This window comes from Rhinopithecus roxellana, chromosome 7, assembly GCF_007565055.1.
Source record: "Rhinopithecus roxellana isolate Shanxi Qingling chromosome 7, ASM756505v1, whole genome shotgun sequence".
NCBI lineage: Eukaryota > Metazoa > Chordata > Mammalia > Primates > Cercopithecidae > Rhinopithecus > Rhinopithecus roxellana.
The window spans coordinates 34,765,222-34,785,610 of record NC_044555.1 but is presented as its reverse complement, the minus strand read 5'-3'; the positions used below and the strand labels follow the sequence as shown (position 1 = coordinate 34,785,610).

At 50.8% G+C, this 20,389-nt stretch overlaps 2 protein-coding genes across 4 annotated transcripts in view; both read right to left on the bottom strand.

The window, feature by feature from the left end:
* The window catches only part of SYN1 (synapsin I), a 55,895-nt gene extending 47,964 nt beyond the window's left edge, over nucleotides 1–7,931 (bottom strand). For all 3 annotated transcript variants that reach the window (XM_030933555.1, XM_010366133.2, XM_030933556.1), the window contains exon 1: nucleotides 7,555–7,931. In XM_030933555.1, coding sequence (XP_030789415.1) covers nucleotides 7,555–7,931 — 377 coding nt within the window. The remainder of the gene's footprint in view (nucleotides 1–7,554) is intronic.
* Nucleotides 7,932–12,426: 4,495 nt separating this feature from the next.
* Nucleotides 12,427–18,207, bottom strand: CFP (complement factor properdin). Its single transcript, XM_010366136.2, has 9 exons — nucleotides 18,011–18,207; nucleotides 17,766–17,916; nucleotides 16,352–16,527; nucleotides 15,725–15,895; nucleotides 15,395–15,586; nucleotides 15,027–15,200; nucleotides 14,584–14,775; nucleotides 14,314–14,425; nucleotides 12,427–12,654 (listed from the first exon to the last, which is right to left on the bottom strand). Exons 1-9 carry the CDS (start codon nucleotides 18,084–18,086, stop codon nucleotides 12,489–12,491), a joined length of 1,410 nt encoding a protein of 469 aa, XP_010364438.1. The 5' UTR covers nucleotides 18,087–18,207; the 3' UTR covers nucleotides 12,427–12,488.
* Nucleotides 18,208–20,389: the final 2,182 nt, after the last annotated feature.

Sequence of the window (20,389 nt, the reverse complement as noted above, 5' to 3'; positions counted from 1 at the left end):
TCCAGGTCAGTAAATCAGGACGGCCCCTCCAAAGAATAGGGCAAAGCATTGAATCATGCACCTTCCACCATGAAGAGGAAAGCACAATACCTAGCAGGGCTCTTCCTGTTCTGGAGGCAGCATATCCCCCATGCACAAATGCTGCTCTGACCCATATTCCAGGCAACATGTAAAGCCACCAGCTTTGTGTGAGGGCCAGAGCAGAAAAGGGCTCTGCAGCAGGTCCAGGCTGTGGTACAAGCAGTCCTGCCATTTAGGCCAGATGATCTGGCAGATCTTATGATGCTGGAGGTGTCAGTAGTGGGGAAAGATGCAGTGAGGAGCTTATGGGAAGCCTGAGTGGGAGGCCCTTGGGGTTCTGGAGCAAAGCCATGCCATCTGCAGCAGAGAATTTTACACCTTTTGAGAAAGACATCCCATTGAGGTGCTGGGCCCTGATAGAGACAGAATGCTTGACCAGGCACCAAATGATTGTGCATCCAGAAGTTCCCATTATGAGCTGGGTCCTGCTAGGCCTGCCAAATAATAAAGTCAGGTGGGCCTGGCAGTCAGGATTGAGCCCAAGCAGGACCAAGCAAGGTGCATGAGCAGGTAAATAACCCTGATCCCCACGTCTTCCACAACTGTTGTGCTAGTGCCTATCTCACTAAGGCGACTCCTTAAAACTAGTTGATGAAAGAGGGAAAGGTCTAAGCTTGGTTCACAAATGAGTTGTCTTAGTATGTGGGTGGAAGCCAAAAATGGGCAGTGGTTGCACTGTAACCCAACTGGAATGGCCTTGAAAGACAGTGGCAGAGCTCCCAGTGGGCAGAGCTTCAGGCTGTGCACCTGCTCATCTCCTTTGTGCAGAAAGAGAAGTGCCTCAAGATTAGAATACATATATCCACTTATGGGCAGTGGTAAATGGTTTGGCTGGTTGGTCAGGGGCCTGGAAAGAAAAAGATTGGAAGATCCAGACAAAGAGGTCTGGGATACAGAAATGTGGGCAGACACCTAGGAGTGGGTAAGAAGTGAGGAGTGAGACTGGGCATGGTGGCTCACACCTGTAATCCCAGCACTTTGGGAGGCCGAGGTGGGCAGATCACCTGAAGTCAGGAGTTCAAGACCAGCTTAGCCAACATGGTGAAATCCCATCTCTACTAAAAACACAAAAATTAGCCAGGCGTGGTGACACACACCTGTAATCCCAGCTACTCGGGAGGCTGAGGTAGGGGAATTGCTTCAACCCGGGAGGTGGAGGTTGCACTGAGCCGAGATTGCGCCACTGTATCAGCCTGGGCGACAGAGCGAGACTCCGTCTCCAAAAAAAAAAAAAAAAAAAAGAGGGGTGAGGATCTTTGGATCGTGTGTTAACACCCACCAGACAGCATCTGCCATCAGACAGCATCTGCCATGGCGCCATGGAAGTAACACTAGGCAACCAGGTAGACAGCATGAGTCAGCCCGATGATGTCAGCCAGGCTCTAATCAGCCACCTCAGTGCTAGCAGATGGGCACATGAATAAGTGGCAACAGCAGCAGAGAAAGAAGCTATGTGTGGGGGCAGCAGTGTTACTGCTGAATGTCCAACCTGCCAGCAACAGAGACTAATACTGAATCCCTGACATGCCACCATCCCTCTAGAAGGCCAACAAACCACTTCATGGCAAGCTGATTACATTGGGCCCCTTCCATCCTGCAAAGAGCAGTAATCGATTTTGACTGTAATATCCCATATTTGAGTTTGCCTTTTCTTACTGCAGGACCTCAGCCAGCTCACTGTCTAAGGGCTTACATAACATTTGATCCACCAGCACGAGACCCCGCATAACACTGTATCAAACCAAAGGACACACTTTATAGCAAAGTAAAGGAATGCAAAGCAAAGGAGGTGCAAAAGTGGACCCATGACCATGGAATTAACTGATGGTATTACACACCACGCCACCCAGGAGCTGCTGGCCTGACGGAATGATGGACCAATTTGGTGCAGCCACAGCTAAGACCCCAGGTTGGAGGTGAGACCATGCAAGAACGGGCACTATCCTCCAAAACCGTGTCAACCCTAAATCAATGGCCATTGTAGGTGCTGTGTTCCTAACAGGTAGAATACACGGGTGTGGGGACACAGAGGTCAGGAAGGAGTGACCCAGCTTACCAGCAATCCCAGTGATCCACTTTTGAAATTGTGCTTCCTGTTCCCTCAGGGCTCTGCAAGGTTAGAGGTCCTGGTTCTCCAAGGGGGAACACTGCTACCAGGGGACACAGCAAGAATCCCATTAAACTGTAAGCTATGATTGCCCTCAGGGCACTTGGGGTTTCTCATGCCGAGGGACATAAAGAGGAGTCATTGTCTTGGCAGGGGACATGACCGACCTTACTCCTCAGGAGGAGGTAGAGCTGCTGGTATGCAGTGGAGGCAGGGAGGAGTATGTTTGGCACCCAGGGGATCTGCTTGGGCATCTGTTGGTACTCCTTGCTCAACTTTGATAGTAAATGGGCAATGTGGTTGTTTGTACAGCAGCTACAGCCTGAGAAGGGCATGGGGACTAAAGGCTCAGGGATCTCTGCAGGATGGGAGCCACCCAGACCAAGAGAGGTGTTAGCTGAGGCGGGGGGGCGGGGGGGGGGAATCTAGAATGTGCAATAGAGGAAGGAGAGGATGAATATCATTTATGACATTGAAATCAACTGCAGCAGCAGAGACTATGGCTCATCTCACTACTGTGCTCTTTCAAGTGTCCCTGAGAAAACAAGACCGATTAGAATTCTGGAAATGCCGTTCCCCAATGGGTTGAACTTACTATAAGAAGGAAGTGGATCAGAGCAGTGCAAGGTGTGGACTATATGCTCTCCCCAGATCCTTACCTCCTTGCTCCAGGCCTTTGCATCTATCCCCAGCTTCTGGAATTATCTGCTGCTGATGGCTCACAGGTGTCCCTTACTGGGCACTGGCCTCTGCAACAGGGATTTGCCTCATCCAAGATTATGCCTCCTCCCAGGGGGCAGCCTACAGCCAATGACTGACGTAGGAATTCAAAGCCTGGCCACCCCGCTTCAACTGGGACAACTCTGAAGGGTCATTCCAGTGCCAGAGCTCCCCAGATGATTGGCTGAGGCCTCTGTTGTGGTTGCATCACAGCTCAACTTTTCCCTCTGCACAATCCTGCTTCCCTCGCCACCTCCCCCACAGGTGTTATTCCCAAGCACTCTCCCCAGTAAATCTCCTGCACGCAAATCTCAGAGTCTCGGGGTCTGCTTCCAGGGAAATCTATCTGAGAAAAGAAGCCACAGTAAGAAATAAAGCTTATATAACCCACTATATATGTATTTGCATAATAACCCATCCTATATATGTAATATATATTATATAAGACACATATGTTGTACAGCAAATAGGAGGATATAGAATGTCTTATATATTATGTAACATATAAAATGTTGTATATTACATATTATGTGTATATGTATTTAGAATGTATATAAATACATATGCATAATTGGAATTAAAGTTTCAATAGATAATTATCTTTACTGTGGGTAATGCATTCCGATTTTTCTATGCTATTTTATTTCATTTCATGAAGAAGAACATATACATGTAGATGTATTATGTACTGTAAAGCTGTTATATAACACATGTATTATATACTGTATGTCATATATAATATACATTATAGATTGTATATTTTAATGGAATAACATTATATGTTTTGCTAAACAACAACTCCATTTACTATGTGCAATATGCTGTTATTCTCTATTTTTATTTATCCTACTTCATGGAGAAAGTGAAATGTTGGTCATAAGCCAATAGGTAACTCATAGTTTGAGAAACACTGGACAGCCGGGCACAGTGGCTCACGCCTGTAATCCCAGCACTCTGGGAGGCCGAGGCAGGTGGATCACGAGGTCAGGAGTTCGAGACCAGCCTGACCAACATGGTGAAACCCCATCTCTACTAAAAATACAAAAATTAGCCAGGCATGGTGACATGCACCTGTAGTCCCAGCTACTCAGGAGGCTCGCTTGAACCCGGGAGGCGGAGGTTGCAGTGAGCTGAGATCGCGCCAGTACACTCCAGCCTGGGTGACAGAGCAAGACTCTGTTTCCAAATAAAAAAAAAGAGGAAGAAAAACACAGGACAAAATTATCCACAAAATGGGGGAGATGAGTCTCAACTTAGAGTTTTCAACTTTAAACCACAGAGGAATTGAGACCCAGTAAGGAATGAGGGTGGTGAGGTTTGGTGGGAAAGACGTCAGACTGTATTTTGGTGTACATTCCATCACAGCGTTTGCACAACTCCTCCTTTATTCGGGGCTGAAATCCCTGAAGCTTGTGTGGTTCTGAGTGTCTGCAAGTTGGTGAAACAGGTCTCTGTTCCCCATACTGAGCCTGGCGTACATACATAGGCTCTCTCCCTTTGTCCACCCCACCCCACATATAGTAGACGCTAAATAAATATTTGTTAGATTGCCTGGAAGAAAAGACTGGAAGGGATACTGGGATAAAGGGGGGCTTCTGAGATGCAGAAGGGGAAGGGATGGATCGTTCACTGAATTCAGCAGGTGCTCAATAAATGTTTTCTGGACAAAGAAAAAATGGAAAACATTGGATTTGTGATTATGGAAAGGGGAAGGAACTTGTCAGTATTCCATAGATAATAAATGCTTGACGGAAAGAAGGAAGCAGCCGCAAAGGACCTGTGTGGAAGGCTGGAGTGGAGACGGGAAGTCTAAAGAAGGGTGGTTACCTACATCCAGCAGAGGTCTAATTGATGTTTGCTGACTTCAGTGGAGCAAACTTAACCAGGAAGATAACACGTTGGTGAGTGGACATTGGTGAAGGAATTACAGCACGTGCTCCATAAAGGCTTTACAGATTGATGGAGAAAAAAGCAGAGAAGCCTGCTGCAAGGATGATAATGTGGCTGTTTGAAAATAATAGAGTAAGAGATTAATAAGTGTTTTCTGGACTAACTCGGGGAGAAAAAGGCAGCTGGGGAGATGGCTACTAAGTGGAGGAAGAGGCCTAGCTAGAATAAATGGAAAACAGCACACATTGCGAGCTTTCAGGATTGTGTTGTGTAGAAGGCAGGATGGAGATTGTTGAAGGGAAATTAGAACTGCAAGAAGGGGATAAGAGGCATTTAATGCAGGGTTCTTAGTAGTATATGATAAATGCTCATTAAATGATTGTGGGGTTGCGTGGAGGAAAAGGTATAGCAAGGCAAGCTGGCAATTGAGGATTTCAAGTACGCCTGCATTTAGAAAAAAAAGAAGGAAGGGGAGCCGAAGAAGGGTTATTCCTAGTATATTATGGTGCATAATAAATGCCTCCCACACTTTCACAGAAAGGATTCAATAAATATCTGTAGAATGAATAAATTGCTCTGAATAGAGAGAAAAGCTACTGGGTAAAGGCTCCTGGGGGAGAGGTAATCTGACCAGTAAACAGCTGGTACTCAATACAATTAGGCTGAAGTAGACCCCTGGAGAGAGAGCTCTTGAGGCAGGGGCAGGGATTTCTAAAGACTTGGAAACAGGAAGTTGAAAGTGACTTACACGGTAAGTGCTCAGTAAGTGTTTACTTAAAAACTATTAAGTAAACAGTAAATTTAGTAAATTTACTAAATTTATTTAGTAAATGTAGTAAATTAAGTAAATAATAAAACTATTAAGTAAAAGTTTTTACTTAAATAAGTGTTACTTAAATAGACTAAAAGCCCTTTGGGGGTATGGAATTAAAGTTGGTAGAGGGAATCCTAGGGGTACTGAAGGGAGTGGGAAAGCGGTGATCATTATAAATTATAAACTCAGCTCTGGATTTATCACAGGAAAGGACCTTGGGAAAGGCCTTGTGATTGGAGCAGGCTCTCCTAGGGGTAAGGAAGAAGGACGTACTCCCCAAAACAACAGGTCCTGCATATGTGCTCACTGGATCTACTGTTAAGAAAACAATTCTGGGGAGGAGGTGTGAATATACAGAACACACAGAAGGCACTCCATAAATGCTCAGGGGAGCCATTGAAGGAAAAGGTCTTTGGGGGAGGATGGTTAGAATGGAGCACATGGCAGACAAGGAATAAATACTCACTGGATCCACTAGAAGAAAAGGCCTTTGGGGAGTGGGGCTGGGGATGGACATATAATCACCTGATCAATGCTCACTGCATGCTTGAAGGAAAAGCCCTCTGGGGAGGGGAAATAGGAGTGCAGAAAGTTGATCTATGGGAGCTTCATTCTTCATCCATAAGAGAAAAGGCTTTTGTGAAGAAGGCACACAATCAGGTACACAGTAGGTGCTCCATAAATACTCCAAGGAGTGATTAAAAGAAAAGGTCTTTGGAAAGAGTGACTGGAATGGTACACACTGCAAGTGTCAGATATCTGAGCACTGTATTAACTGGAGGCACAGGCCTTTATGGAGGGGTCTCAGGTTGTGTCATGCAGAAAGTGCTCAATACATGCAGACTGAAGCCACCGGAGGAAAGGGTATTGGAGAAAGGGTTTGTGGGTGGGGTATACAGCAGGCACAATGCATGCTTGCTGAATACACTGGAGGAAAGAACTTTTAGAGAAGGCTCACACTGCAGGCAGTTGATAAATGCTAGATGGATCCACCAAAGGAAAGGTCTTTGAAGAAGTAGCTGGAGAACGGGGGATACAAGAGGCACTCAATAAATGTTTTCTAGACACACTGTAGGGAAAGGTCTTTGAGGAGACAGTCTGAAGATGAGTCACACACAAAACCGCTCATGGAACTCACTGGAGGAAAATGATTTGTTTGAGAAGGGGTTTGGAGGTGGGGCATGTGTCAGGCACTTAACAAATGCTTCCTAGATCCTTTGGAGAAAAGGCCCTCAGGGAGAGAGCTTGGAGTTGGGGCACAGAGAAGGCATCCAATCAAAACTCACAGGATCCATGAAAGGCAAAGCTTTTGGAGAAAAGCTGGGGAGGGATACACAGCAGGTACTCAATGTTTACGAAAGAGTTTAAAAGGGCTTTAAGGACGGAGCTGGGGTGGGACACATAGCATAGACTGGACACATGCTCACAAGACCCATTAGAGAAGGCCTTAGGGCAAGGGTTGAGGACAACAGGACAGTATCAGGCTCTCAAGAAACGCTCACAAAGCTCATTGAAATCAAAGGCCTTGGGGAAGGGCTCTTGGATGAGGCATACTGCAGGTACTAGATAAGTGCTCACAAGATCCATTAGAGGACAAGGCCTATGGGGCAAGGGTTGGGAAGGGTAGGCAGGACACGTTCGGTTTTCGAAGGCTCATAGGATATATTGAAGCCAAAGACTTTTGGGGGAGGCGGAGTAGGGAACAGGTACACAGCAGGTGCCCGATAATTGCTCCCTGGATCCATCAAGGTTTAAGGGGCGAAGGGGGGGGGGCGACAAGGGCGGGGTACAGAGGAAGCATCCAGCTTAATAATTTAAAGGAAAAAGATTTAGGTGAGAGGGCAGGTGCCAGGCACAGAAGCGGCGCTCGATAATTGCTCATTTGCAGAGGAACGATCTGGGGGACCTAGGCCCACGGGGGACGTCCACGGCAGTGGCTTACCAGTCGGTGTGCGGCTCGTCGATGACCAGCAGCACCCTGGAGGCGGCGCCCCCGCGGCCTGCGCCCCCAGAGCCGCCGCCCACCTGCTCGCTGAAGGTGGCAGCTGCTGCCGCCGTGGTCTGCTTGACCGCGTTGGACAGCGACGAGAAGAAGCCACCGCCCCCCGAGGACCCGGGGCTAGGGGCGGCCGGAGAGGCCGCGGGGGCGACCCCGGAGGACCTCTCAGCAGTGGCGGTCCCGGGACCGGGCGTGGCTCCGGGGCTGTGGGCACCGGGCGGCGGCGGGGGTGGCTGCGGACGCTGCAGGTCTGTCATATACCCATTCGGCAGATTGGCCATAAAGTTGCTGTCCGACAGGCGGCGCCGCAGGTAGTTCATGGCTGCGGCTTGGGGCAGGGGGTCCTAGGGGTGGTCTGGCCAGGAGCCGCGGGGGCGGACTGCGCGGTGCCCAGGAGCACAGCTGCTCTCTCAGGCACGACACGACTCCTCCGCTGCCCACCGCAGACTGAGGCAGCGCTGAGTCGCCGGCGCCGCAGCGCGGATGGTCGCGCCCGTGCCCCCCTATCTCGCGCCTCGCGTGGTGCGGTCCGGCTGGGCCGGCGGCGGCGCGGACGCGACCAAGGTGGCCGGGAAGGGGAGTTTGCGGGGGATCGGCGAGTGACGTCAGCGCGCCTTCAGTGCTGAGGCGGCGGTGGCGCTCGCCGCCAGGCGGGGGCGAAGGCGCTGTCCGCGGTGCTGAAGCTGGCAATGCGCACGCGCCTCGCCGCATCCTGTTTCCCCTCCCCCTCTCTGATAGGGGATGCGCAATTTGGGGAATGGGGGTTGGGTGCTTGTCCAGAGGGTCGGGGTCGGTCATCAGGTAGGCACCCCCACTCCGCCTCATCCTGGTCCTAACACCCACTCGCACTCATACACAGGGCCCTCTGCAGATACTCGGTTTGTAGTGTTGATATTCAACTCAGAAGGCATTTTTTGGGGGGAGAGGGGCAATGGAAGCACACTCAGAGACACGAAAGTAGAGAAATAACCCCCTCACAGAGGGGGGTGAGGTCACACGCAGTGCCCGCGGGGAGATTAGTCTCCCACGTCCACACAGGCTCAGCTAGGCAGAGAGCGGGGGCATCGTAGACAGCATCAGACAAGCGGAGGTGGACACTTGAGCGGTGTACACACCCTTGCCCAAGGTGGCAAGGAGGGCCTGGAGGCACACAAGAAATGACACACATATAAACACACACAAAAGTGAGGAAACATACAAGGGCATGTACAGACAGAGAACACACGCCAGTCTAGGTATACATACAGACATACAAGTCCAGGGTAACACATATGGGCATATTACATACACACCTGCATACACCCATACACACACATACACAGGCAACACACTGACACACAGAGACCCAGGGAAACTCATATGAGAATACGCTCACTAACAAAACACATTCCCACTGATGATCATGGAGAAACCTAGATCTGCAACACAGACATTCTCTGCAGCCCCAGCCCTGGTGCATGTCCACCCCCACACCAGAACACACTTGGGATATACGCCACCATCCCTTTGCTCTGGACACAGCCAAAATCCATGATAACCACCTGATGTCATCAGTGCCTATGGCTGTCTCCCCCTGCACCCAAGAACTTTCCACAGAGGCAGGCCCATCCCATGGTGCACACACAGTAGGTACCAAATAATGTTTGCATATGAGCAAATGAGGTAGTCCAAGCAGAGGTGGGATATGAGAACCTGTCAAATCTTTATGATTCTGACTACAATAAAATCACTAATTCATAATCATTTGTGCACTGTTCGTACCCAACTCTTAACTAAGCTGTTTACATGCATCATTTCATCCAACCCTCACAACAATCCAATGGGGTGGATAATATAATTTCTATTTTATAGATGAGGGAATACAAGAACTCCAATTAATTCCCAAAGGGTCATGTTCACTTTATGATCAATACATTTTTTTCTTTTAAGAATGTGCCAGGAAGAGAAAACATCCAGTGCCAATGTGGCTGGAACGAGCTGAAGGGGGTTGTGGTAGCAGGGGCCAGATTGGGTAGGACCTTGACCATAGTGAGCAGTGATGGCGGACTAGGAGAGGTGGCAGAAGATAGGCAAGAAGTAAATAGATATGGAGTCTCTTTTGCCTGCAGAATTTTCAGGTGAATCATCCACTTATTCATTTGTTCACCCTTTATTCATTAAATCATTGACTGGTTTAAACAAGGCAGTAATAGTGTGGGGTCTGCAGACACAGTGCCTGGGTTCAAGTGGGGCCTCCACCATACACTTGGGAAAGTGACTTAATCTTTCTGAGATTTGGTTTCTTCATCTGTAAAAAGGGTACATCTCTAACCCACCTCTAAGGAGAGGGGTAGGAAGGGGGCAACCTCCGTACCTTTGCATGTGCTGTAACTTCTGCCAGGAATGCCCTCTCCTTCCCTTTCTCGAGGGCTACCTTTGGCCACTGTCTGCAGGAACCCCTCACTTCCAGGTCTCAGATTCCATCCCCTCCTTCCCTAGGCTTCCACAGTACCCAAGTCAAACATTTCCCAAACCATCCTCTACTCCCTCCTCCAACCCAGCCAGCTTCAGTCCCACCTCCAGGCCTTTGATTTGGCCACTCTTTCCTCCTCCCTTCAGGATTCCTTCTCTGGCATTCCAAATCCCAGTGTTCCCCAGATGGGGATCTCCCCGCAAATCAGATATTTTCCAATGTCTTGAAGTATGTGCTCCCTGGTTTTTTGCCCAGTAACGGAAGCAAACAAGCTGTGCAGGGCGCGGTGCCCTCTTTGGAGACAGGAACAGCTGCAGGTCTACAGATCCTTCTGGCTCCTTTAGGTCTGAATTCAGGTTCCTCAGGAAACTATCTCCAGGCTGCGCCTCTTCCTAGGGTCCCCATTCCTAGGTTCCTAGTACTTGTGGCCCTAGCACCATTTCCTTTTTCCAGTTGGCTCAATTTCCAGAAATTAATTTTTTGTAGATTGTTTTGTAAAGGAATGAGGAATCACCTCAGGAATGCCTCAGTTCACTAAGGCAAAGGTAAGGCTCCCCCAAACTGTCTCCATCGTCTTCAGCAGGAATAGGCGTACAAAAGGGGCCCCAAGAATGATTTTGCTGTACATTGGTGAGCAATGACTCTCAAACACACACCCCTAACGTATGTTCACATTCAGTATTGTACCCGTTTGTAACTCACACATAGATATCCATGGCACCTTCATGTGTATGTGCATACATGCATGACTTCTGCATTATTATGGCATACACACAGTTGTAACCTTACACACATGCCACATATCAATACATCCTTAATTCTTGCACAGCCCCAAAGGTCTGCATCTCTCTCTCACACACACACAGCTGAATTCCCACTTTTTTGTAAATGTATACCTCTCTCATACCCTGTAGTAGCAACCAGAACCCCTCACTTTGGCTCAGTCTTCCCAAGATGACCAGTAAGTACTCATCAACTTCAACTTCACTTCAACTCATTGACTGGTCCATTTGAATAAGGGGAAAACGACCCAGAGAAGTCAAGTAAGTGTACTGATATACTCTGGGTGTGCATGCCACAAACCTCCCACGCGAAACCTTCCCACACAGAGGGGTCCCCTCCACCCACAGCGCTCTTGATATTTAAGACCTCACCACAATCCATGATGCTTCAAAAATGTCCAGCCTACTACCTTTCTGTGCGTGTTTCCTTTGTAAAATGGAGATAATAATACTGACCCACATGGGTCTGCTGTGGGCGAAATAAGTTCATGCTATGGAAAGCCTTAAGACACTACTAAGCACACAGTAAGTACTTTCTAAGTAGCAGCTATTACCATGATTATTATGATTCTTATGATGCGTCTCTTCACAAGGGGCCTGGCATTCAGTAAGTGGTAAATGAATGAGCAAATGCTAAGAGCACTGGTGTCTGGCTTTGTTCCCTTTACTGCGGAGACACGTAACGCTCTGATTCGTCTTCTTTTCTATTCCCCGTGATGTCCAGCACTATTGTTAGTATACAGTAGGCGTTAAGTGTTGAATAGATATTAACACGAAAGGAATACCTTCTGAGTCCGTTCCCTCACTCAGATGTCCTCTTTCTACCAGCCCTCCTCCACCCTAGATGCTCAGACTTAGCTTTAGTATACAGCAGGCGCTAATAAGTGTTGAATGAATGAACAAATACCAGAGGAAAGTGTCTGGATTTGTCTTGGGGGCTCCTCCGGGCAGACACTGACTCTAACTTCTTTGCCCCCTCCTCAGCTCAGAGCGCAACACAGGCACTTCCTCGGCCCGCCCCCCGCCTCGCCGAGCTATTTGTCGCTGGTAATTGCTGCATTGGAGCTAGGCTGTCGGGAGTGGGTGGGTGCAGGTGCTCGGGCGGCAGGGTGCCAGCCTCGGCCACGCCTCTGCCGTTCATCCTCCACCGACGCGGAGTCGAAGTCGGCCAGCAGAGGCTCCTCCGAGGCTCCAGCTGGTGGGAATCTAGGGAGGTCCAGGAGGCGGGGAGACAACGAACAAGCACGCCTGCCAATCAAGAAGTGCCTGCCAAGACAAGTAGCCAATCAGGGAACCCGTAACGCGGCGCTCTGCAGAGGAACGTGCCGGGCGGCCCTGGAGCACTAAGGGGGGGCTGCGCAGGGCCCAGACACTGGGGTTATGGCAGCGGCGGGGAGAGGCTGGGGCTGCACACTCGCTTTCACTCCTGCCAACCTGCGACCACAGTGGAAGATACTGTTTTCCGCAACAGGCCGCTGTGTCTTGGCCCGTACTGTGCCCTTTGCCCTGTGGGATGCTATCACCCTACTTTTGGGGAAGGGGATGGGTTGTTTTTCCTCCTTTAAGGAATCGTAGACGAGCTCGAAGAGGTTAGTTTATTGAGGTTTGGAAGGTCAGGGTGCTCAGAGTGGAGGAGAGAGGTGTTAGAGTTTCTCTTCCTCAGGGTCTTTGCAAGCAGGCACGTGTAGACATGGTCGTTTCTCCTCCACCACCAGCTTCTGCCCCTGTAGCTCCTCACACCGTGGCAGTGGTCTCCCCCAGAAGGTCACGTTCTTCTCGCCCTGACCTTCGACCATGGAAACGGTGGGCCTGAGGCATTAGGGGTGGAAAGGAACGGAAGGGAGAAGCTCAGGGAAGGCAAGAATGCATTCAAGTCTTTATTGAGTGCCTGCTATGTGCCGAACGCTACCTTTTGTTTGTTTTTTCTGTTTTCTTTTTTTTGAGACAGGGTCTCACTCTGTTGCCCAGGCTGCAGTGCAGTGGCACAATCATAGCTCACTGCAGCCTCAATCTCCTGGGCTCAAGTGATGCTTTTGCCTCAGCCTCCCAAAGTGTTGCAGGGATTACAGGCGTGAGCCACTGTGCCTGGCCTCCCAACATTACTTTTTAGCTACGGGATATTGGGCAATTTCTTTAGCTTCCCTGTGCCTCAGTTTCCCTCATCTGCAAATGAGAATGGTAGGAATAGTAATATTAATACTCACCTCATGGGGCCGAGTGAGGATAAATGAGTTAATTCAGGTAAAGTGCTCAGAGCAGTGCCTTGCACACAGCAAGTGCTCAGTAAATGCTGATGAATGTTACTTGTTGGCATGAGCTACTTTCTCTTACCTCCAAAATATATACCCTTTATATCTCTTTCCACTGCCTCCAGGAAAAAACCCAGTGCCTTGTCCTGACATTCAAGGCCTTATTGTTGGGCCCAAATCCCTGACCCAAGCTAATCTCTCTCTGTCTTTCTCCTCCACTTTATTCAAGCTCAGTCCATGTCCAGAAAGGTCTTTACCTGGGTTGTTTCTCCCACTAGGCAAGCCCTCCATTCACTCCCATCCGTTTTCTCAATTGCTTCTTCCTCCTCTCAGTCTCTCACTCACTCAAGTCCTTTGTGCCTCCATTCAACACCTCTAATTTATCTTCAGGCCCCACTCTAAACCCCCAGCTGGGAGATCTCTTCCCAGATGGCAGCCTTCCATGAGCTGGGAATAGTCCACTTAATCTAGTAGCTTGATGTATGTGGAAGGAAGAAAAGGAATGAACATTTTAACCCTCTGGCACCTGGATGTTAAATGGATGAACATTTAACACCTGGGCCCTTCTGGCACCTGGAAACACTTATGGCAGCTAATCACCTAGCTCCAAGACTCCGTTCACAGTCTTGATGCCAGGAACGCCTTTCTCAACCACTACCTGCCCTGGGAGGCCCAATCAGCTTCCTGGACCTAGGTTGAGGTGGCAGCCCCTGTTGCATGCACCAGCTGTTCCTCATATGCCTCCTGTCAGGGGCCTGCTCAGCTGGGTCCCTTGGAGGATCCACAGGATCTGGGCTGTGTGTATCTGCAACTGTTGCTGAAAAAGCCTTGGAGTGCCTTAGGGCAGTGAGATGCTGACAAAGTGGATGGATGCATGAGTGACTGTGGGAGCCAGGTAGTGAATGGAGGCCTGAGTGGTGGCAGCTAAAAGCATGAGTAACTGAAGGTCAGAGTCAATGACACATGAAGGACTAAGTGAATGGGAGAGTGGATGAGTGACTGAATGAGTGACTGAGGGGCACAGAGGCTATGAATTCTTCCCCAAGAGCTTCTTTCTCATCTTCTTTAGTTTCTCCCCACTTCCTGCAGCTGGGAGGTGGCACTCGGCAAGGCAGATACCTTAGATTCAGCAGTGGAAGCCCTGGTTTCCAGGGGTAGCTGACTCTCCCGCCTGTAATATCATGACCCCCTCCCAGGCATACTTTGCCCTCTCACTCACGGGTACTTGGGGAGCAAGGGTGTGCAGAGGCGCTGGCGGGCACGGGTAGGATTAGGTCCACAGGGGGGCATGCACAGCCCCCAAGTACTCCACTCTGACCATGATCCTTTCACTGCAATGAGGGGTAGGGGTCACAGAGTCAGAACTGGAGGTCTTGGTGGGAAGGTGAGAGGGAGGCTGCAGAGACGTGAGGTCCACAGCAGAGAGCTGGAAACCCCTTATCCTGCATGGGCCACCCCACCGTCAGAGCACAGTCTGGGGGACACTCACAGGGGCAGTGCTGGATGCTGTAGCAGTGCCGAATATCCTGTTGGTGCCCGACACATCGATGTCCGTCAAACTTGCGGCCCCTGCAGGTCCTCCAGCGTGACTGCTGGCCCGGGATTTCTTCACAGCTGATGGACTTCATGTTCCGGCGGACACACGTGCTCCACTGCCCCCACAAGTCCCACTCTCCATCCACTGCAGAGACAGGGCAACAGGAGATTGGAACAAAGCAGGGAATCAGCAAGGGGTTCAGAGGAAGAAATGAGGGCGGTAGGAGGGAGTAGAGGTGATCAGATGTGCGAACGGGGGATCGGGGTGGAAATAAGCTATCAGGGCCAGGAAAGGAGGAATCAGAGACAGGAGCAAGGCCTCAGCAGCAGGAACTGGGCAGCAGAGAAGGGCATGGGGGGCTTAGGCATGCAAATCGTGAACCCTGAGATACTGACCAGGGCAGGGCACGGCCGTGTTGCAGATGTGGGTCCGGGTGGCATCACCAGCACAGGAGGGGCCTCCATGCTGGGGCACAGGGTGATCGCACGTCCGTCGTTCCATGGTCTGGCCCAGGCCACAGGTCACAGGGCAGGGGCTCACAGGGCCCCAAGGCCCCCAGCCCCCAGCCACTGTTGGAGGAGGAAAGGGAGTGAGGAAAAAGGCCTCCTCAATCCTTCCTCTCAGCTCCTAGACCCTTGAAGCAGACTGTCCCCAAATGAAGGGCTGCGTGGTCACATGGTCTAGGAACTCTAGAAATGGCAGAGCATCTATGCCCTCAATCAAGAGCCCCGCCAACCACATCAGCGGCCTCATCCTGGCGTACCTGGGCAAGGCGGCAGGCCGGTGCACCTCCGCTGCTCATAGGCTAGCCCCGCGCAGGGCTTCCCAGGAGGCTTCTGGGAAGGCTTAGGTGCCGAACACGTGCGGCTTCGTGTCTCCTTAGGTTCGTGGGGTCCACCGTGGCAGGATCCTGAGCAGGGGGTCCAGGGACCCCAGGCGGCCCAGGCCCCATGTGCTGTGGTGGGGTGGGAGGTGGAGGGATGCAGGTGTGCTCATGCGTGCTAAAGTCCTCTCACCCTGGCAGTTCCCTGCTGTAACCCTGCAGACCCACACTGGGCGCACCCATCAGCATCCTGTGGCTTCCCTCACTCACTGGGGCAGACCTGCTGGGTGTCACAGGCCTCTGATTCCTGTGCCTCTCCCGGGCAGTGGCCCCCACACTTGGGGGCAGGGTGATCACAGGCTCGTCTGCGGGTCCGCATCCCTTTGGAGCAGGTGACAGAGCAAGGCTCCCAGGGCCCCCAGTCAGACCAGCCTCCCATCTCTGTGGGAGAGAAGAGAGGGTAATGGGATGGAGGTGGGGTGTGATTCAGGGCTCTTTGCTTCCTCGAGTGCCCCACATGAGCTAATCCTGTCCTTATATCCTCTGCCACCACACTGGGCCCACCGTCCCCGCTCACGAGGCCTGCCGCAGAAGCCTTTATATGGGTCTCTCTGCTTCCCCTCTCACCCCCACCATGCACAGTCTGTTCTCCTCCCAAGCCCAGTCAGATCACGTTCCTCCCTTGCCCACAGTCTGAATCACTCAGACAAAAAGCCAACGTCCTCTCCATGGCCCCCAGGCAACGGGCCCTCCTCACCTCTCTGACCTCACCTCCTGCCACTCTCCTCCTTAGGTCCTTACAAACACCGGGGATGGCCCCACTCTGAGGACCTCTGTACTGATCGTTCCCACCAGTGCTGGGTGACAGGGAGTGCCCGCCTTGCGCATTCTCCTCACCAGGACAGCACTGCTGGTCCTCACAGGCCTGGAGCTGCCACTCCAGGGTCCCAAGTGCCACCTTCTCAGAGCACTGCCCGTTCCAGCCCACACAGCGCCGGTACCGCAGCTGGGAGCCCTCAGAGCATGTCACCGAACAGGGGGCCCATGTGGACCACAGGGACCATCGTGGGGACCTGTGGAGAAGAGCACACATATCCCATCCTGGCATGAGCTGACAAGGATGGCATGTGGGACTCCAGAGTGTGGGCAGGCACGAGGGGTTGCTAGGCAAGTGTGTGTGCGATGGATTGATAAGTCCCTACCTTTTAGGGATATTGGGATACTGAATGGGAAGCAGTGGATATACAGTAAGTGCTTGATAATGTCATTTACCTTCAAAATCAGGCATCTGGAGTTACCATTGGAAGGCCGGCAAGGCCAACACTAGGCCTGCAGTAAGCAAAGGTAAGGACTAGGAACCAAGGGCAGATGTCAGAAACCCGCCAGGTCACCACACTACACAGTAGCAGATAAATAGAAAGTGCTTAATAAATCTGAGCCATCATCCCTATGGCCTCAGAGGCCTCCTCAGAAATACCCTAGATCTATCCCCAACCCACTTCGTAGCCCTAGGTATGCTGTTCATGCCAAATAGATGTGAACTGTTGACATGACTTGGGGCCCAGAACTGCCCTCAAAAATCCCCAAGCTCCCATTCCCACGGTGTATCTGGGATATATAGTAAGCAAGTAGAAAACAGGTCTGGCATACAGTAAGGGCTCCATCCATGCAAGCTGGAAATCATGATCAGGAGACTAGAGCTACCCTCAGAAATCCTCAAGCTCATCTCCCAACCCTGCCATGCAGCTGGTATACAGGAAGTGCTCAATGAATGTGATCTGTCATCATAATTAGGGGCCTAGAGCTGCCCTCAGAATTCCCCAAACTCTCCTGCCCCCACAGTGTGTCGGTATACAGTAAGCACTCAATAAACATGAGCTGTCATCAAAGGAAAATACCAAGCTGCACGCCCCCTGCAATGCTTCCAGTGTGCAGGAGGTGCTCAGTATGTGTGAGCTGTATCAGTGGTTCTCAATTAGGGGTGATTTTGACCCCCAGGGGACATTTGGCAATGTCTGCTGACATGTTTGGTTGTCACAGCTGGTGGGGAGAATTGCTACTGGCATCTAGTGGAAGGCTAAGGATGTTACAAAACATCCCACAATACGCAGGTAAGCAATCCCCTCCCCCAACCAAGAATTTCCAGCCCCAAATGTCAATAGTAACAAGGTTGAGAAACCCTGAGGTATGGTCACGATCAGGGCCTCAGGGCCACCCTTGGAAGTCCTAGAGAAAGAAAGTACCCTGTTTTGGGTGACCCCCACAGACAGTCCTTCCCTCCCCGCATTCCCCGCCCCAAACTCCCCCTAACCTGCAAGGCTGACAGAGCCCGCCATTACGTTCCTGGTAGGCATAGGCAGTGTTGAGACAGCAGTCTTTCACGCTGACACCACCCCCCAGGAAGCCCTTGCACTTGCTGGAGGATTCTTCATACTGGGTGAAGCAGAGCACGGGGTCTGAGCCTGTAACAGGGCCAGGGGATGGGTGGGTGGGGCTCAGTCAGGGATGTGGTGGACCTGGACACCCCTGGGGCCAGCTGGGCCCTCACCCCCTCACCTGTGGCTGGCAGGGTGAGCAGCAGCAGCAGCGGCGGCAGCAGCAAGCAAGGGGCCTGCGCTCCCTCTGTGATCATGTTGAGTACTGCCCCCTGCACCTCTACCAGAGAGGAGGTCACGCTTTATCTGGGTTGATCTGCTCCTGGAGTCAGCAGGGAAAGAGGAACCTAGAGGCAGGAGGAACTGGGAGGGCATCGTGCTTTGACCCCACCCTGTCCCCTCTGCCTCCTCCTCTACTCTCCCCTCCCCATTTCCTGTCTTGCTCTTGGTCTTGTTTTGCTTGTTGCTGTATCCCCAGCACCTCACGCTCCTCCCAGCAACCTCTCAGTGTTCAACTGAAGCTCCTAGGACATAGAGCGTGCAGCAACTTCCTAGCCGTGTGACCTTGGGTGAGTCACTTAACATCCCTGAGCCTCAGTTTTCCTATGTGGAAAATGCATAATCTCTAACATAATGACAGGGTCAACCTCGTGGGGGTGTTGAACCAGGGTGAACTGAGTGTGCCATGCTCAGTGTGTCCCCGCTCATGGGGGTGGAGGAGGCATCGAGGCAATTGCTCCATCTTCCACCCTGCCTTAACCTCCAGCCTTAACCTCGGCCCTCGTTTCCTGAGAGGTTCCCTGTGGTCAGCTTGTGGTGGGGGTGGTCAGCACAAGGGAAGTGAGAAAGGGAAGTGGCAGGAGCCTGGGGAGGGATTCAGGAGGGAATAGGGGCTATCCATTGCCCCATGGGCCCAGCTGGGGACACCACCAGGGTCTGGGGTGATTAGGAGGGAACAAGCGGGGCCATGTTCCATCAGAGAACTCTCGGGCAGAAAACACCCTCCTTCTGGAGCCTGTTTCTCCTCTGTAAAATGTGCTCACAGACAGCACCTACAACATCGGTAGGGTGTGTCGCAGAGATTGTGAGTTAAGCTTTTGTTTGTTTTTTCAAGATGGAGTCACTCTGTCGCCCAGGCTGGTGTGCAGTGTCATGATCTCGGCTCACTGCAACCTCTGCCTCCCAATTTCAACCAATTCTCCTGCCTCAGCCTCCTAAGTAGCTGGGATTACAGGTGTTCACCACCACGTCCAGCTGATTTTTGTATTTTTAGTGGAGACAGGGTTTCACCATGTTGGCCAGGCTGGTCTCGAACTCCTGACCTCAGGTTATCCACCTGCCTTGGCCTCCCAAAGTGCTAGGATTACAGGCGTGAGTCACAGTGCCTGGTCAGGAGTTAAGCTTTTGGAAAGTCCTTAGAACAGTGCCTGGCATATAGTAGGTGCTCTGTGTTTGATAAATTCATTCAACATTTATTGAGCACCTACTGGATGCCAGATGCGGTTCTCAGCATTAGAGCAGAGAACAGGACAAAAATCCTGGCCCTCGAGAAAATGGGTAATAAATGTTCCCCCTCCTCACAGAGGCCTTCCCCATACCCTTGTCTGGCATCCCTGTCACTCTCTAGCCCAGTAGCTTTCAAACTTTTTTTTTTTTTTTTTTTTTTAAAGAGACAAGAGTCTTGCTGTCACCTGGGCTAGAGTACAGTGGTCTGATCATGGCTCACTGCAGCCTCAAACTCCTGGGCTCAAGTGATTTTCCTACCTTAGTGTCCCCAAGTAGCGGGGACTACAGGCACACACCACTACACAACTAATGTTTTTATTTTCTGTATAGATGGGATCTCGTTGTGTTGCCCAGGCTGGTCTCAAATGCCTGGCTTCAAGATTTTCTCCCAACCCTCAGCCTCCCAAAGTGCTGGGATTACAGGCATGAGCCATCACACCAGCCCTTCTTCTTCTTCTTTTTTTTTTTTTTATAAACCCTAATGAAACTCCAGGGCCTGTTTTAAAATTTTATTTTGCTTTTAATTAACAAAAAGAAGCATAAGAAAGATAGGAAGGCAATGCCTAATTTCCTCTGCTCTCAGGGAGGCAGGGAGAGATACCATTCTGCAAATTCAAATGTAATAATTTGGTCAGCTGTTAAAACAGAAGTTCTTCAGGAACACTTGTTTTATGGGCACTAAGGTATGTGTTAATATCTGTATCCATTACAGATGTACTCTGTTCTCTGATAACATAAGCCTATCCTTGAAAATGTGCTTTGAACAAAGGAGTCTTGTTAAGATTCTAAGACTTCAAGACAATCATTGCTGTGTTATCCTGTGAAAACAAACTCTCCAAGAAAGCTGAAATTGGCTGGGCGTGGTAGCTCATGCCTGTAATCCCAACATTTTGGGAGATCAAGGCAGGTGGATCACCTGATGTCAGGAGTTCGAGACCAGCCTGGCCAACATGGTAAAACCCCGTCTCTACTAAAAATACAAAAATTAGCCAGGCGTGGTGGTGGACGCCTGTAATCTCAGCTACTTGGGAGACTGAGGCAGGAGAATCACTTG

Bases quoted from the DNA above. Each gene is read 5' to 3' on its own strand.
- CFP (XM_010366136.2), bottom strand. From the start codon at position 18,086: ATGATCACAGAGGGAGCGCAGGCCCCTTGCTTGCTGCTGCCGCCGCTG. The intron at 17,917-18,010 runs GTGAGGGGGTGA...GCCCTGTTACAG, and splicing joins GCTCACCCTGCCAGCCACAG to GCTCAGACCCCGTGCTCTGC. The intron at 16,528-17,765 runs GTTAGGGGGAGT...TCTTCTCCACAG, and splicing joins GGGCTCTGTCAGCCTTGCAG to GTCCCCACGATGGTCCCTGT.